The 16633-nt window shown below is 45.2% G+C and overlaps 1 protein-coding gene across 1 annotated transcript; it reads right to left on the bottom strand.

Annotated features, from left to right (window-relative positions):
• Positions 1-251: 251 nt before the first annotated feature.
• Nps (neuropeptide S) lies at positions 252-15646 on the bottom strand. Its single transcript, XM_042054230.1, has 3 exons — positions 15582-15646; positions 3882-4035; positions 252-431 (listed from the first exon to the last, which is right to left on the bottom strand). Exons 1-3 carry the CDS (start codon positions 15644-15646, stop codon positions 252-254), a joined length of 399 nt encoding a protein of 132 aa, XP_041910164.1.
• Between the last annotated feature and the right edge of the window lie 987 nt (positions 15647-16633).

Here is a 16633-nt window from a genome sequence, read left to right as displayed (position 1 = left end):
AGTGACTGGCTAAGCCCAGAAATCGTTTTTTTTTTTTTTTTTTTTTTTTTTTTTTTTTTTTTTTTTTTTCACTCACAGATGGAAGTTTGAGACAGGTTTGCATTTCCCCCCCAAAAACTTAATTTCCTCTGAGCTGTTAGGAAAAAGGGCATCATCTGAGGATGGGGAGGGGAGAAACACCACGTGGTAGGACGCATCAGTCACACTCTACATAGCTGGAGATTCATTCCCAGAGTTCTTTGCGCACTTATTCATTGCTTTGCTCTTCGAAATGAAGTTTTTTTCACCCCTGAGCCGACTCCGTTGCGAAAGGACCTTTTCATCGATGTCTTCTCCAAAATTGACTTTAGGAAAGCTAGCCCGTCGCTCTCCTCCAGCCTGGTTGGGCAGCTGCTCAGGAGGATGAGAAAGTAATCAGGTTTCACAGGCATCTGGTGATTTAGGTGGGGGAGGAAGGAGAAGAGACAGTTTCTGAGTTAAAAGTTTATTTCAACAGCGATGATTTGGGGCTATGAAGTTACTTTGTCTCACCTTAATGGTGAGACACATTGCTGAAACCCAACACTCAGTGTAGATAGCATCTGGGTTACAATGGGCTTGTCTACTTTTTATTCTGCCATTCAGCGTTTACATTGTATATTCCACATAATGGTCATGACGCCATTATTTTATAAGGGATATTTGAAGGCTCTGGGTAGTCCTGGGAATACTACTGAAAACTCACTCAGGGGCTATGAATGGGGCTCAGTTGGCAGGGCACTGGCTAGCACACCCAAAGCCATTGGTTCAACCACCAGCACTGTATAAACTGGGTATGGAGGCACACACTTGAAATCTCAGCACTTGGAAGGTGGCAGCGAGGCAATAAGAAGTTTAAGGTCAGGGCTGGAGAGATGGCTCAGTGGTTAAGAACATTGATTGCTCTCCCAGAGAACATGGGTTCAATTCCCAGTACCCACATGGCAGCTCACCATTGTCTGTAACTCCAGGGTATCCAACACTCTCACACAGATATTTAAAACAAAACAAAACATTAAAACGTACAAAAAGTTTTAGGTCATTTTTGGCAACTTAAAACTTAAAAGAAAAAAAACCTCACTAAAATTTTGTGAGTTTTGGGCCAGCCTGGGCTGCATGACGCCCTGTCTCAAAGGTTTCAATTGCCCTAAGTATGTATGGAGACACCATTAGGAAACCTGCTGCCTTGTAAGCTAGATCTAAAGTTAAATTAACTGAAAGAAATTTCCCCAGGCAAAACACATCTAGTGTGACCCAACTCTAGGTTTGTCAAAGCACCAGACCAGACTTCCTTCTGGACTGTCTGTGGCTACACACTAAGGTTTCCAGAAAGTGGTGCCATTGAGAGACCCTGACACCTTCACCTTTGGCCGTGGTTCAGGTCTTCAAGGCTCAAGGCCTGGATAGCACATCACAGTGCTAGAGTGCCGAGCGGTGGAAGAAACAGATCCAGAACCTTGGAGCTCAAACTGGGCCCAAGGAAGCTGTGGTCTAGTCCCACATAGTGGATGAGGAAGCCAAGCATCAGTGCCAAGGTCAGTCTCTGGTCACAGCTGCTAACTCCTAAAGGCAGCACTGATCTAGGGCTCTGGTGGGAGCTGCTTGCCAGGTCTCTCCCTTTTGTGGTTTCAAAAGAAATTTAATAACTGGCAAGGTGCTAACCAAACTCTGTCCTTGATAAAGCAGCTACCTTGGTAAAGCCATCTCTGAGTGGCACACTTTCTGTGCCTCCTCTTATTTTTCCCTGCAAAGAAAAGAACTCCCTGGCTCTCAGTGAGGCCATCACACTCTTTCAGATGATGCTGTTCACCAGCTGCTGACTCAAGCCATGGTTTCTCAGCTCCAGCAGAACGAGAATCAAAGCGTTTTACTAGAAATGAAGAGACACAGCACGAAGCCAAGCTTACAGAAGCTTACACCTTTTGTTGTTTGGTGCAGGAGACAAGTTTGCCTTGAGTTATTGTTCGGGTCTTGGAATGAAGTTTGCACTGCAGCAAATGCCGTGGAACTCTTTGCCCTGGCTGGGTGAATGATTGGTCTCCAGGGCTCAGAGCTCCCAATTAAACCTTTCCAATGGCCCTGGGGAAAAGAAGATGCTCGTTCTCTCTCTCTCTCTCTCTCTCTCTCCTCTCTCTCTCTCCTCTCTCTCTCTCTCTCTGTGTGTGTGTGTGTGTGTGTGTGTTGTTGTTGGTATTGTTGTTGCTGTTGTTTTCTGTTTGATCTGGGAGTAGTCAAAGATGGTTTCGTAAATATTGGTTATTGTAAAAACCAATCAAAAACTCTGAGTTTGTCACAGCTCTGTTTCCTCATGTTAACATGACAGATAAATGCTGCCTATTTAAAATCTCCAGCAGGAGGGACCTACATGTCACTGCAGGAAGGAAGCAGCCAACTCTTTGCTGAAATTCTCATGATGCTGCCTCTATCCCACAAAAGAAAAGCACCCGTGCTGGTTATGAGACCCTTACATCATCCCTAGAAAGACCTCAGCCTACTGGGCTGACCTGAAGGCAGCTGGGCCAACCCAGCATCAGGACCCCGCCGTGCACTAGCGGAAGGGCTCCACGAAGCTCTGTGTTCAGATGATGACACCCTATGTGGTTAGGCTGCATTGTCACTCAGCCCACAGTCAGGCTGCCAAGAGCACCATCTATGGCATTACTGCCTGACGGCACTGTGGTGAAAACAGCACTCTCATGAGCACAGCTAGAAACACAGCGAGAGGAGAAACCCTGCCTGATGGCCGAAGAGGTCTCTGCATACTTCAGAAGGAAGAATTCTCAATTTAAAAAACAGCTACAGACAAGTGGCTCTTGTTCAAAAGTGCCGTGAGCAAACCTTTCGGGACAAAGAATAGGAAGCAATCAGGAGGACACTTGAGAAAATATACCCATTTATGGATTGTGAGTCATCCACTTGATCAATGCCACGTCTTAAAGGATCAATGCGTAAATTAGTGTTGAATGCTCATAGGAGGAAAAGGCAGAAGAGAGGCTGTAGTAAGTAAACAGGAAGTAGAAAAACGACAGATGTGGAGATCACTGAGAGGACCGGTTACAGAAATAACTGGATCACAGTGCTCGAAGGAGCTGTCGCTTGGAATGTCTGTGACCTCCCTCCATCCCAAAACCAGTTCCTCGAATTATGGCGAGCTCAGTAATTACACTGTGACAGGCTAGACTTTAGTGGAGGAAGGTTAAAGCTCATGGTGTCATCGGCAACCGAAGATATTTTCATATTGAAAAGATGATGACATCAAAACAAGGACAGATGGGACAGAAGGGATATAAACACCTCAAAGAAAGACGATTGCTTTTCTGAACGGCTTGAGCAGCTCTGGAAATAGAGTTAGGACCTCCACCAACACTCTTGAGTAAATATTTTAGGCAATATTTCATTGGAATCTAACATGGTACCTACATTCTTCACCCAGAAAAAGAGCCCACATTTTGGTAAAATTAGGAAAGTTTCTGCTTCTGAAAAATGACCACTGTGGGTTTTGTTTTGTTTTTGTACAATATCAATGCAAAAACATTTACTATGATTAAGAGTGGATGCATGTGGAATAAATTAATTGTCATGGGCCAAAATATGAACATTTTATATTGGAATGGCCATTTCTGTATGCAGAACACAACTCTCAAATAATTCACAACAAATTAGTATATTCCAGAATTACCTACCGTTACATATAAATTTCTGTTTTACTAATCTCACAAATCTGTTTACACGTGCTTTCCCCTAAAGGTATAAAAGTGAAATAAATTATTTTTGCCACATATTTCTCGAAATTCTTTTGAATTTGGGCACTCCACCACCCCAATCACTGATGTGGCCATCAGAAGCAGGAGGAAAACGCTTACCTTGGAAGAGAGGACAGGATAGCACCACGATACGTGTACCATGGACAGCGACAGAACCAAGACGAGGTTGAGTTTCAACGAGCTGCAGAGTAGAAGAGACAGAACTCTGGTTAAATACAGAAGCAAATCCAAGTTTGAAGAAAAGACAGAACCTCTGGTTAAATACAGAAGCAAATACAAGTTTGAAGAACATACAAAAACTCGTCATTTCTCTTGGCAGACAGAAATAGGCAGTGCTTTACCTAATCATTTTGGATTTTCTGAGATCTGCGCCAATGGGTTTTTATTGCCAAGTTCCTCACGCTGGCTGCCTGATATTCCTTGGGTGACTCTTTTATATCAGAAGTAGAAATGTCATTGAGATCCATCCCGTGTGACTGGCTGGCCTGGCGGTGGCCTTTTGTTCTTGTTAAGAAAGAAAAGGACAATAATGTGTAAGCTGTCACTGAGTTACCGAGGTTGACTTCATTCAAAGCTTGCCATTAAGAATGACCTTGGAAGACTCAGCCCCTCGCGCAGCTTCCCTGTGACAAGGGTGGCCAGGGGCCTCCGAAGGCGCTTTAAGTATTGTTTTTTAGCTAGAAACTTAAACACTTAGAAAGGATGACAGTGTTTCCTTGAATGTCAGAGACCAAGACAACTGACATCACGGAGGGACTCAAGAGGGACCACACAAATGATGCAGGCAGATCAGGTCTCTACGCTACATCTCCTTCCTTTAGGCCTTCAGCTGTCAAAGCAAAACAAATGGCACATCTGTTGTCGCTGGTCCCCAAGTCAAGGAATGACACTGTGTCTGTCCTTTTCTGTTCTGTGAGCCGCTATATTCACCGCTTCCTTTCCTCTGCAGGAGCAGAGCCTGCCCAAGAGCCTGGCTGCCCCTACACAGCAATGGGCGATGGTGTTAAGAACCTGATTCAGGGGCATTAAGCTGGGACAGATGTTGCTGAGGGCCACGATGGAAGAAAACACCAAGGGAGGGGCGTCTGCTATTGCTTCTGAAATGGTGCCAATGTTTTTCAATACAATCAAAAGTGGGGAGCTGTCTCAGTTGCCCAAGTGCTTGCCACACAAGCATAAGGGCTGGAGTTTGGACTCCTAGCAACCATGTAAAAACCAGGTACAGTGGCACACACGTGTGATTCCAGCGCCCGTGAGCTGAAGACAAGCAGAACTCTGGCGCTCACTGTCCAGTCAACCGAGACTAGCGATGAGCCTCTGAACAGAGAGAGACCTGCCTCAAACACAAGGTGGAAAGTCCCTGAGTAACATCAACCTCAGACTTACACACACACAGTGGATAAGTGTGCACATGTACCCACATACACAACATACACACACACACACCACCACCACCACCACCACCACCACCACCAAGCAACTGAAGAACTCCTTTCCTCCTCAAGATCCTTGCCTTTTGGAAGGCAAAGGTACCCCGCGTCTGGGACATAGCTACTTGTCACAGATACTTTCACTCCTTTCTCTTGGGAGATGTCCCTCTGTATGACTTTTAGACAACTGTCAATCATGCAGTCCTCCTAGTCTGACACTACCACAAGGACAGGGAGATGACCCAGCTCCTGAGAGAATGCAGATCACAGGACTAGTGCCAAGCCAGAGGCCTGGGGAGAATATTCCGAACACCTTTGCTGAGAGTTCTTTTGAGAACATCATGTAGACACTGGGAAACAAAGGGGGCATAAGGAGTTGAGGATATATTTTCTCTTTCGGTTGCTCCTTAAGACCAATTAACACACACACACACACACACACACACACACACACACACATCAATAAAACCCACAAACCACCACCAACAATAACAAAAAGAATAGAGAAGAAAGAGGTTATATCCTGAAGTAACCTTGTGTTGACTGAGGAGCAATAGACTAGCTAGTTCTGGGAAGTGCTTGCTGACAGTCTCTAAATAGACTCAGCTATGCTTAGAACTGGGGGATGTTTACAGGGAGTGATGCTCATACCAGAGGGAGGTCCAGTAGAAGAGTGTTTAAGGATCTTGTAAATGCTACATCATTTCTCTTCTTCTTGTACTTGGCAGGAGACAAGAGATCTCTTCTAAAAGGGGGCTAAACAGAGATCTCCTAAGGGAGAGCATTAGATATAGTGGAGTCCTAAAATCAAAGGCACAACTCAATGCCACAACCCATGGATCTGTCTCTGAAGCAGCTCAGCTCCTAGCACGCTTCCAGAAGGTCCCTCATCATCAAAACAGGCAGTGAACCATCTACCCAAGACAAAAGGAAAGAGCTGCAGAAACTTCAGGGATGCTAAACAGAAGCATCTCAGCTGACTACAGGATGCTAACCTCCCCTGTTGTCAGCTCTGGTAACACAAAATCCTTTTGAGATTGTTTTTGGTAGCCGTTCTTAAACATTCACACTTGACCAAGACAGAAGTACAATAAATAAAAATACCTACAGAGTTGTGTCCCAGTTAGAAGAAAGAACATGGGAGACAGCAACATGGAAAACTGTAAATAAAAGAAACAAGAAATAGGAAAAATATAAAGGGGAAAAACTTAAACAAAACAACTTGATATTTTCAGAAGGAAGACAAAATATATCTATGAAACAAGAAAAAAGCTATATGAAAGGAAAACTGCAAATGACAAATTATCTAATGAAAACTAAATGAAAGAAAACTTACAAGTATTGAAAAGGAAAATTAACTAAATCTTTCAGACATTAGATTAAAAAGACACAGGAGAAATTTTATGTTATTAAAAAAGAGTAAGACCAGCGTGATTCTACACAGACATGATAGAAATTCTAGAAAAGAGAGTAGAAGGATTGAGAAAGCAGAGAACCATGGATAAAATATCATTTTTAAGCTGGGTGGTGGTAGCCCACACTTTTAATCCCAGCGTTTGGGAGGAAGAGGCAAGCAGATTTCTGTGAGTTCAAGGTCAACCTAGTCTACAAGAGCTAGTTTCCAGGACAGGCCCAAAGCTACAGAGAAATACTGTCTCAAAAAAAAAAAATCATTTCTCCAAAACTTTTCCAGGTGGAAAGGACCCAGCCTTGCCTAACAGAATGAATAAAACAGCCTGTCTCAAAGCACACCACCATAAAATTTCAGACAATTGGCTACAATTAGCTTCAAGATTATCTACAAGAACTCAATTCACAAATACTTCGGAACTTCTCAAAAACAACATTGAGAATGTAGAAGACAGCAAAAACAATGCTCTCTAAGTTCTGGAGGAATTTCCAGCTACTTTTTTCCAATTTAGAATTGGAATCCAATAATTCAGAAATAACCAGAATTTATTTCTCTTCATTAACTGTAAGGCTATGATAAACGTTTCCGTCTGTTTAAGATTTCAAAACAATACTTCCCGTAAACATTTTCTCAGAAAGTTACTTCGGATATGTTCCCCCAAAGTGCATAAAACTATGAAGAAGATGAGGGACACAGCTACAAGGTGAACACAGGAGATGAAAGAAATTCCCAGATGGCAGCCAGGAGCAGTCCCCACTTCTATCTGTATACCAGACCTGGAGGACCACGGTCATATTGGGGTGGGATAAAGGGCTCTGAATGAGATTTCTGCAAGAGGATACAAGCCAAAAAGTAGCTAAAGGCCTTGTAAGGAAAATTAGACCACTGGAGAATTAGAGATTGAATTAGTGATGAGTCCGTAGAAAACCAAGCAAAAGAAAAAGAGATAAATTCACTCTGGGGAAAATGATGGCGCAGAGGAAGGAAAATAGTTAGCTAACTACTTGACTCAACTAGGAAGAAATGTGCACAATTATAATGATGTTATTACCAAGGGGTCTTCTAACCCAAAAGTAGCTTAACTGCCCTGAAAGTTTTTTTATTGCTTGAATATGTGTCTGGTAAAGTGGATCACCTAATTTCTGCAAAGGAAACTCAAGACAGACTGTTGAAAAATGAAAATTCAAACCACACTATGTATTCAGAGATAAATACAAAGATAATCAGCTTTAAAAGGTTGAAAGTGGTGGCTCTGGAGGAGGAAGCTGAACTGGAAATGGGCTGTTATCACAAAGGGCTTCTGGGATGATTTGACTCTTTCAGTAGAGTCTACTGTTAGCTGCGATGAAAGCAAAGCCTTGAGATTTTACAGCATCATGGACCAGTTATGTCTGAAGATGGCAGGGGTCCTCTTTTCTGCTGCACAGGAAAAGACTACCTGACTTAAAAGAAAAAAAAAGCCCACACAAGAACTCCAAACCTGGGAGTGAAAAGGGAGAGAAAAGGAATCAAGGGCAGGTGGGCAGAAGGTGGACAAGAGAGGGAAGAAGCGAGAGGTACCAGGACATGGACACAGAGAAACCGAGAGAGAAAAATGGAAAGAGGTAAAAGAGAATGGTTGTGGACAGATGTGGAGACAGATGTAGATTTGGAGCTATATGGAGAAGGAAATGAGGTAGGCAAAAAGAGATGAAGATAGAAGAAAAATAGGGAGAGAGATGAAGAAAGGACCGAAGGAAGAGAGACAGAGGTTGGCAGGTGCATAGATAGAGACAGAAGATGAAATTGTACACCTTTTGAACTTAAATGTTTGAAACTCATTTTCCTTTGGTATTTCATTTACATAAAGGAATTCTCTTCTTAATACAAATTAGACATTGGAGCTAAAAACATTTGACTAATACACACTAGGCTCAGGGCGTATGAATAGCAGCCATCACTTTGTACTGAGAGCTTGCTGTGGCAGGTTGCATGCAGCCAGGCTGTTCGCTGTGGCTCAGATTACTGTCTTCATTGCAGCTCTGGAATGGTGTGGTTACAACCCACTGTCTTCTACAACTGAGTCTCAGAGACGGTAGGCAACTTACCCACAGTCATGAAGCCAATGTAGGAGAGAGAAGCTGTCACTCCAGCTCCATGGGACTTCCCAGGCTGTCTATACTTCCATGCATGGCCTTGACCATGGCTGGAATATCCAGTACTTTTGTCAGTCAAGCCCCCAGTATGTTCCTAGCCAGCATATGTACACAATGAAGTTGGATTGAAATCGCATGCATTTATTTCCAATGAAAATTTCAGTTGTCACCTCCACCTAGTTCAATACCCTTGTCCTTTCCCTAGATCTGGTGTTTGTGTCATCTTTTGTTCCCTTCTTCTCTAGACGGAGCTGGTTCTATAATTCTAGAACCTTTCCCCTTCCTCTCCCCATTCCTTTTCCTCCCTCTTTCCTCAGAGACTCCATAAGACATTATCCAAGACACCTTCTGCTGTCGCTTTGATGATATCATCTGGATCCTCAGCCACATGTTATCATGCATGACTTTGAAATGGTGCCCTTCTCTTTTCAAAGCATCTCGCCTTATCCCAAATATTTTCCTTTGGGTAACGCTCATACCTCCAAAGATATTATTAGGTTTCTTGTTGGTGTTTTGATAATATAATAATAATAATAATAATAATAATGTTGTTGTTGTTGTTTGTAATTAAAAAGCCCTATTTGGGATCACCAACTAGGGGTCTCTTAAGTCAGTTGTCAGTAGACTTGACTTTTAAGGGAACTTGAGATCAACTTGCTCTTCAAAAGGCCCTTGTGATAACTAACTTGCTTCCTCTGTCCTTCTACACAGAGGAACTGAAACCAGCTGCTCTTAGATATCCATGAATTGCTATTTTGATCTACAGGTAGATTTTGGTAACTTCTCATTTTCTCCCTTCCAACCTCTCCCATTTTCCTTCCTTCCCTCCCTCCTTCCTTCCTTCCTTCCTTCCTTCCTTCCTTCCTTCCTTCCTTCCTTCTTTCCTCCATTTCCTAGTGTGCTTTTTTTGAGACAGAGTTTCACGTATCCAGGCTAGCCTTGAACTTGTTTATTATATCTTGCCTCTCTCTCTCAAGGGCTAGTATTGCAAGTATATAATATCATATCTGATTTTATGTGGTGATGAAATAGAACACATATACCTATGCATGCTAGGTGTTCTACTTGGGCCACGTCCCCAGCCGGGGACTATGATAGTTTAGTAATAATAAAATAGCAATGATACGGCTGAGAGTTCAATGCATTTCTTGCTCTGTCTGTGCTCCAGTCTGTGCTAGGCTGTGGTAAGCCCCTCAGAGAAAACTACTTGAGGGGGGAGTGCTTTCTTTTGACTCACAGTTTCATAGATCCTGGTCAATGGCTGGCTCCATTATTTCTGGGCCCGTTGAAAGGCAACACATCATGGTAAGAGGCTGTGCTGGGACAGAGCTGTTCGACTCATAAGATCCAGGAAGCAGAGTTCATAGGTGGGCTTCCCAGCCCTTGAAACTACACATTGTTATTGTATTCATATCTATGTAGACATCTAGGGAGAGAAAACAAGGCTATCATCAGACTTAGAGGTTTCCCAAGATCCATGATCTCTCTCTGTCCAATGAGCAGAGCTGCCAGCTTAGGCATGTGCATATAATCAAGCCACAATCGCTCATCACAGACAGGTATTGCCTTTTGAGCCTCTGTGACATCTTTCTCTGCTGTCTGTCCCCATGGCTGTTGCTTATTCGCCCATTTGTATATAGTAAAGGGAACAGTGTGCAATGCTTACAGGGAAGGGGGCTGATTGGTGGTCTGGCATATGTTTGGGGTGGTAGATCCATAGACACACCCATTCTCTCCCTCTCATCTGCTGCCCTCATGGACAGAGTACCCAGTGGATTTTAGATATCAGGCGGCAGCAGACACAGGACACCCCTGTTCTTTCCTGCATAAGAAGAAACAGCCCCCATAGCCTACAGATTCCAGGAGGAAGAGTCAGTCTTGGAGCAAAGCTCCCCAGCCCAGCCTAACTGAAATATGCCACCAAATTGGCCAAACAGTTTAGGCTTTGGGCCCCTGAACTTTGGGGCATTTTGGTATACAGAAAATTTAGTGGCTAGCTCTTCAGTTGACATTCGCTTGTGGTGGAAACAATATAAGGCATCACCGGCAGCTCCTTCTCAAACTCAGCCAGGGTTTCCTCTTGACATAGTGGCCATCTGCTAAACCCCAAAGACAACCTCTGTATGACTAACCGTGATGCCACACCTAGGAAGAGGGACCCTTAACTGAGAAAGTATTTTTAATCAACTGGCCTGTGGAATATTCTTAATTGACAGATCATGTGGGAGAGCCCAGTCTACCATGGGAGGTGCTATCCTTAGTCAGTTGGGCCAGGAATATGTAAGAAAGTCAGCTGAATGTGCAACTAGGAGCAAGCCAATAAAGTTTTCCTCCGGGGTGTCTGCTCGAGTTCCTGCCTCCAGGATCCCGCTTGAGTTCCTGACCCAGCTTTCCTCAAACCTTCTCCTCCATCAAGATAGTTTTGGTCAGTGCTTTATCAGAGCAATAGAAAGTAGTTAGGATGCATGTCGCCATGACTCAGGCATGAACCACTCTTTCTGCATTGGCAACTGTCCAAAGAATGAGGATAACACACAGAGTCATAGATGTGATGATGTGATTAGCATGTTAAATGAGTCCTTCAAGCCAGGCCTGGATCTATCAACTCTACCTTTTACAGGTATTTCAGATTCCTGGATCCCACCATGCCATGTTTGGAACTGACAGGAAGGACGTAGTTATCCCACACCAAGACCATTGTCACCACTGTAAGTGAAAAGTTAGCAGAAATTAATTATGTAAGAGGCTCTCAACCTGCCATTTGTACCCTGAAAACATATTTTTGTGCTCATCCACTATGCTCTGGGCCCTGTGCTAGAAGCTGTGACTTAGAATTGATTATGACACCAGGCAGTAGTGGCGCATGCCTTTAATCCCAGCACTTGGGAGGCAGAGGCAGGTGGTTTTTCTGAGTTCGAGGCCAGCCTGGTCTACAAGAGCTAGTTCCAGGACAGGCTACAAGGCTATAGAGAAACCCTGTCTCAAAACAAAAACAAAAACAACCAAACCAAACCAAACCAACCAACCAAACAAACAACAAAAGAATTGATTATGACACCCTCAGTCCTGTCCTGTACTCCAGAAATTTCCATCTCAGATTCAGAAACAAGAGTTGTTTTCTGATCCCAAGCTTACTAAAAACAGGTTTGAGCTGGGCAGCTGTTGCAGAATACGCTCCTGGCCTTGAGTCCTACACTAGGATTAAGAGCCCAGCACTTGAGCACCCCACTACCCCAGAACTCCAGCACTCTTCCTGTAGCCCAACCTCTTAAAAGTGAGAAGCAGAGTCTTTCACTCCTCATTCTGGGCCAAGAATTAGAAGTCCTAAATCAGCTGCAGAGTGCCCCAAACAGCAAGATTTTCCTTCCAACAGCTTTGTGTGGGGATGAAAGAGAGAGAGGGGGGGGAGGGAGGGAGGGAGGGGGGGAGGGAGAGAGAGAGAGAGAGAGAGAGAGAGAGAGAGAGAGAGAGAGAGAGAATGTTGAACTCTTAAGTGTATGTAAATGTCAGCTGTGCACCCAAGAAGAGGGAGAGAAGTTGGGGTGGGGGGCGGATAGTCAGAAGCCTGGCACAGGCCTCCAGGAATCTTTCTGGGTGATGAGTCCCATAGTGTGATGTCTCAGGCAGACAGGAAGGGCACCATGTGCCAAGAACACTGTCAACACAGCAAGCAAAGGTTAGTGCCAGCTCATCCCTGGAACTCACCAACCTCCTCATGGAAAGAGCACTGCCCTGTCTGTCACACCAGAAATCGTATGAAAGTCACAAGAGCCCTTTGCATATGCTCCTTCCCATCATTAGAGTCCAAGCAGAGGAAAGGAGCCCATGCTTTTTGACTTTTGCCTTTCATCGGTTGGCTCTGAAACATTCCAATGTGTCTGCATCTCTGACGTACGTCTCCCATCGAAAGTTTGAGGACATCCGTTTAGAAACACTGTGGTCGGAGGCCACTGAGATCATCTTTCTAATTCCAAGAGCTTTGTGTCAAAGCATCGAGAAGTTCCCTTCAGGACCAGGTTCATTACTTCTGCCTTTAGCAACAGACCAAACCCAGAACTTAAAAAGATGTTTAAATTATTCCATGTTAAAAATAAGAAACAGACAGACAGACAGAAAACAGAAGGTTATCAGCTCAGGACAATTGAAAACTTTGCTGCCTTTAAAAAACACTCTGCAATGGATCTCAGTGGCTCTAATTATATATACCTTAGGCCCCACATTTTTCTGCGTGTATGGAAAAATCAATTTCATTTTACTGCTCCTTAATTCATGTAACTGCTATATACTCTAAAAGTGTAATTAAAGCGCAGAATGTGTTGAAGAACATTTGCGGTTATAGTAGAGCAGGGAGAAGCTTGGCTGAAGCTGAGGTTAACCTATTGAAGTCAGTCATCGCTCTGGTGCATGGCTCCTCCTCCTCCTCAGTATTGTGCTATGGTTTCCATGCATCCGACCTGAAGAGCCGACACTGAGCACCAGTGTTCCTCGGAAATAGGACCCAGGAGATAGTGAAACTCATCATGGCAGAATAATAACCACTCTCCCTGTTTGTTTTACACTGTGGTCCTTCAACATCAGAAGTATTGACATTTGGGGCTGGGCATTCCTCTCTCTCTCTCTCTCTCTCTCTCTCTCTCTCTCTCTCTCTCTCTCTCTCTCTCTCTCTGTGTGTGTGTGTGTGTGTGTGTGTGGAGGCCAGAGGTCACCTCAGGTGTCCTACCTCAAGAGTTGTCCATGTGTGTATGTGTGTGTGTACATTTATAAATGTATTCTCTTTTAAAATATTTATTTTTGATCTTTGTGTATGAATGTTTTGCCTATGTGTATATATGTACCCCACTTGTATGCAATTACCATAGAGGCCCGAAGAGTCACCTCAGGTGTCCTGCCTCAGGAGTTGTCCACATGTGTGTGTACATTTATAAATGTATTCTCTCTTAAAATACTTATTTTTGAAATCTGTGCATGAATGATTTGCCTGTATGTATGTACATACCACACTTGTGTGCAGTTCCCATAGAGGCCAGAAGAGGGTACCAGATCCCCTGAAACTGACATTACAGTGGTTGTAAGCCATCATGTGGATGCTGGGAACTAAACTCCAGTCCTCTAGAAAGTCAGTCAATACTTTTAACTGCCGGGCTATCTCTCCAGCCCCAGAAGATGCCTGTCTTATTTGTTGAGCTCACAGATTAGACTAGGCTAACTATCCGTGAGCTCCAGATATCTGCCAGTCTCTGCCTCTCTGGTGCTGGAATTATAAATGTTAATCACCATGCTAGGTTTTTTAATGTGGGTTCTGGGGGGGGGTCAAACTTGGGTCCTCATTTGTGTGCCATAAGCTTTGTACCAATAGAGCCATCTCCTCAGCCCCATGGGCTGGCATCCTTGACTATGGAAGCTGCTTGCAGGCATACTTTAAGGTTTTAAGCAACATGCCTGACCTACCCAAGGAGATACTGCTACATCAGCAGTGACAAATGGGAACCTCTCCAGACATGGCCAAACGTCCCCTGGGGAGGCAGGTACAAAACCCATGCCCCCACCCCCCAGTTAAGAACCACACACCCCGGACAGGAGATGATCCAGGTGGGTATGCAGTTTACAGCAACAACAGAAAGCATGTCTGCCTGCTTTGATTCCTCCCTCCCCGCTTTCTTCTTTCCTTCCATTCTTAATGCAAGTTCTCACTGTGTAGCCCTGGCTGACCTGGAGCCAGGCTGGCCTCAAACTCACTGACACAGGCCCGTCTCTGCCTGTTTAGTCACAAACTAAGCAGTGAAGTTCTTGTTCATCTGCTCTTGGATTCACTAAAATATGCTACTTATTTGTGAGCTATACATGTAGCAGTCATGACAAATGGTTTATGTGTTGATTGAATACTTAGTGATAAAATATGCCATTAGGTTTTCTCAGTGGCATATGTTCTTAGTTACAAACTTTCGCACATGGTCCTGTTTGTCTTAACCCTTGTTTTGTTTTGTTTGTTTGTTTTTGTACTCTGCATTTGTTTCTAAGAAGGCAGATGCTCTGGGAGGTGAGGTTTCAGTGTATTAGAGCATCATTCTGTTTCCGTAGTCTCTGCAGAAGTCTCCTTAGACACTTCATTAACCGCTGCTGGATCTTGCTGGATAAGCAAGCAGACTTTGTAAGAAATGAAAACCCTACTGCAAGGTGTCTGGCTCTGCCCAAGATGGGACAGTCTCTTAAAAGCATTTTTCTAGAATGTTCTATAATAGCAGCTGAAAGTTGCATGTATGGGTTGATTTGTCAAAGAATCAATAGGGCCAACTGTATGCTGAGATCGACGGCGCCAAGCAAACACTACGAAGAAATGCCAGATATAAGGAATGCCAAGGTCAGGGTTGCAGGAGGCAGCACTGACCAGAGAACTCTGCCTTCACAGTTGGGGGTCAGAGCCCCCAGGGTATCTGAGACCCTGCAAGTGGCTCCATCTGGCTACTTCTAGGGCCATCTGATAGTTATAGCAGGTTCCCATCCTGCAGGGAGAGTGTGCCACACCTGGGCATCTGAACTTCATTCTGCCATCCAAAGGTCACAGCAGAGGAGGTGTCTCCCTGGAGTTGTATTTTTAAAAAAATGGCTGGAAGCAGAGGAAATGGATAGCTCAGCAAGGGGCCAGAGAGGGTCCTCAGGGGGCAATGCCATGATCCAACTGAGAAGACGGAGCCAGGGCCCAGATCGGTACAGCAAGGATGGAAGCAGACATCTTCCAAACACAGAGCGTGTTTACAGATTGGCTGTGTGGGCGTGATGAGATGCTTGGAAGGGGCTGGATTCTTCATCAGCTTGCTGTGCTTACTCAAAATATGCTATCTCCAAAACATCACCTCCACACCTGGCCTTATCAGCCCCTCTCTCTGCCATGCTGCTTTTTCTCTGCTCCTGGTCTCCTCCAGGGACTCTCTAAGTACATGTTACTCTTTAAGGCTTCTTGTCTCTGCTTTGTCTTCTCACCCCCCCACATGTGCTCTGACCCCGTCCTCACCCCCCACCTGTGCTCTGACCCCGTCCTCACCCCCCACCTGTGTTCTGACCCCGTCCTCACCCCCCCACCTGTGTTCTGACCCCGTCCTCACCCCCCCACCTGTGCTCTGACCACGTCCTCACCCCCCCACCTGTGCTCTGACCCCGTCCTCACCCCCCCACCTGTGCTCTGACCCCGTCCTCACCCCCCCACCTGTGCCCTGACCCCGTCCTCACCCCCCACTTGTGCCCTGACCCTGTCCTTTCTCCCTCACCTGTGCCCTGACCCTGTCCTCACTCCCCCACCTATGCTCTGACCCCGTCCTCACCCTCCCACCTGTGCTCTGACCCCGTCCTCACCCCCCACCTGTGCCCTGACCCCATCCTCACTCCTGCACCTGTGCCCTGACCCCGTCCTCACTCCCCACCTGTGCTCTGACCACATCCTCACTCCCTCACCTGTGCCCTGACAACCTCTTTACTCCTCATCTCTACTCCACAGCCCCACGTGTCCGAGGGAAGGGCAACACGAGATGCGAGGTGGCCTGAGCACAAGCGGCAGGACCATGTTGTGCAGGAAGATGCTGTGCCCCTGAATCGGGATTATGGTGGTGGCACAGGGGAAACCCAATGAAGGTGAGCAAGGCAAAGCACGAGTAATGGCCAGGTCTCTCCAGAGGCCTGTGTGCTCTTGAGGGATGATTTGAGTCAGGTACAAGGTCCTACTGGGAGGCACCAAATGCTCTCTTGTAATTCTCAGAAGAGCTGCCAGGTGACTGAGGTCAAGAGAAGAACCGGTAGAGCATTGAATCCTGAACAGCTCAGGACTCAAGGTGTGAACCCAGAGGCACAGCCGGACCCCAGCGCTAACATCCACGGTCACTCTCC

The sequence above is a fragment of the Arvicola amphibius genome, chromosome 1 (genome assembly GCF_903992535.2).
Source record: "Arvicola amphibius chromosome 1, mArvAmp1.2, whole genome shotgun sequence".
Lineage (NCBI taxonomy): Eukaryota > Metazoa > Chordata > Mammalia > Rodentia > Cricetidae > Arvicola > Arvicola amphibius.
This window is presented reverse-complemented; position numbering and strand designations above follow the sequence as displayed.

What these genes read in the sequence shown, in the direction of transcription:
- Nps (XM_042054230.1), bottom strand. Translation starts at nt 15,646, where the DNA reads ATGGCAGAGAGAGGGGCTGATAAGGCCAGGTGTGGAGGTGATGTTTTG. An exon ending in TTGGAGATAGCATATTTTGA is followed by an intron (nt 4,036 to 15,581) that starts GTAAGCACAGCA and finishes GTATTTAACCAG; the next exon opens with AGGTTCTGTCTTTTCTTCAA. An exon ending in ATCCTGTCCTCTCTTCCAAG is followed by an intron (nt 432 to 3,881) that starts GTAAGCGTTTTC and finishes CTAAATCACCAG; the next exon opens with ATGCCTGTGAAACCTGATTA.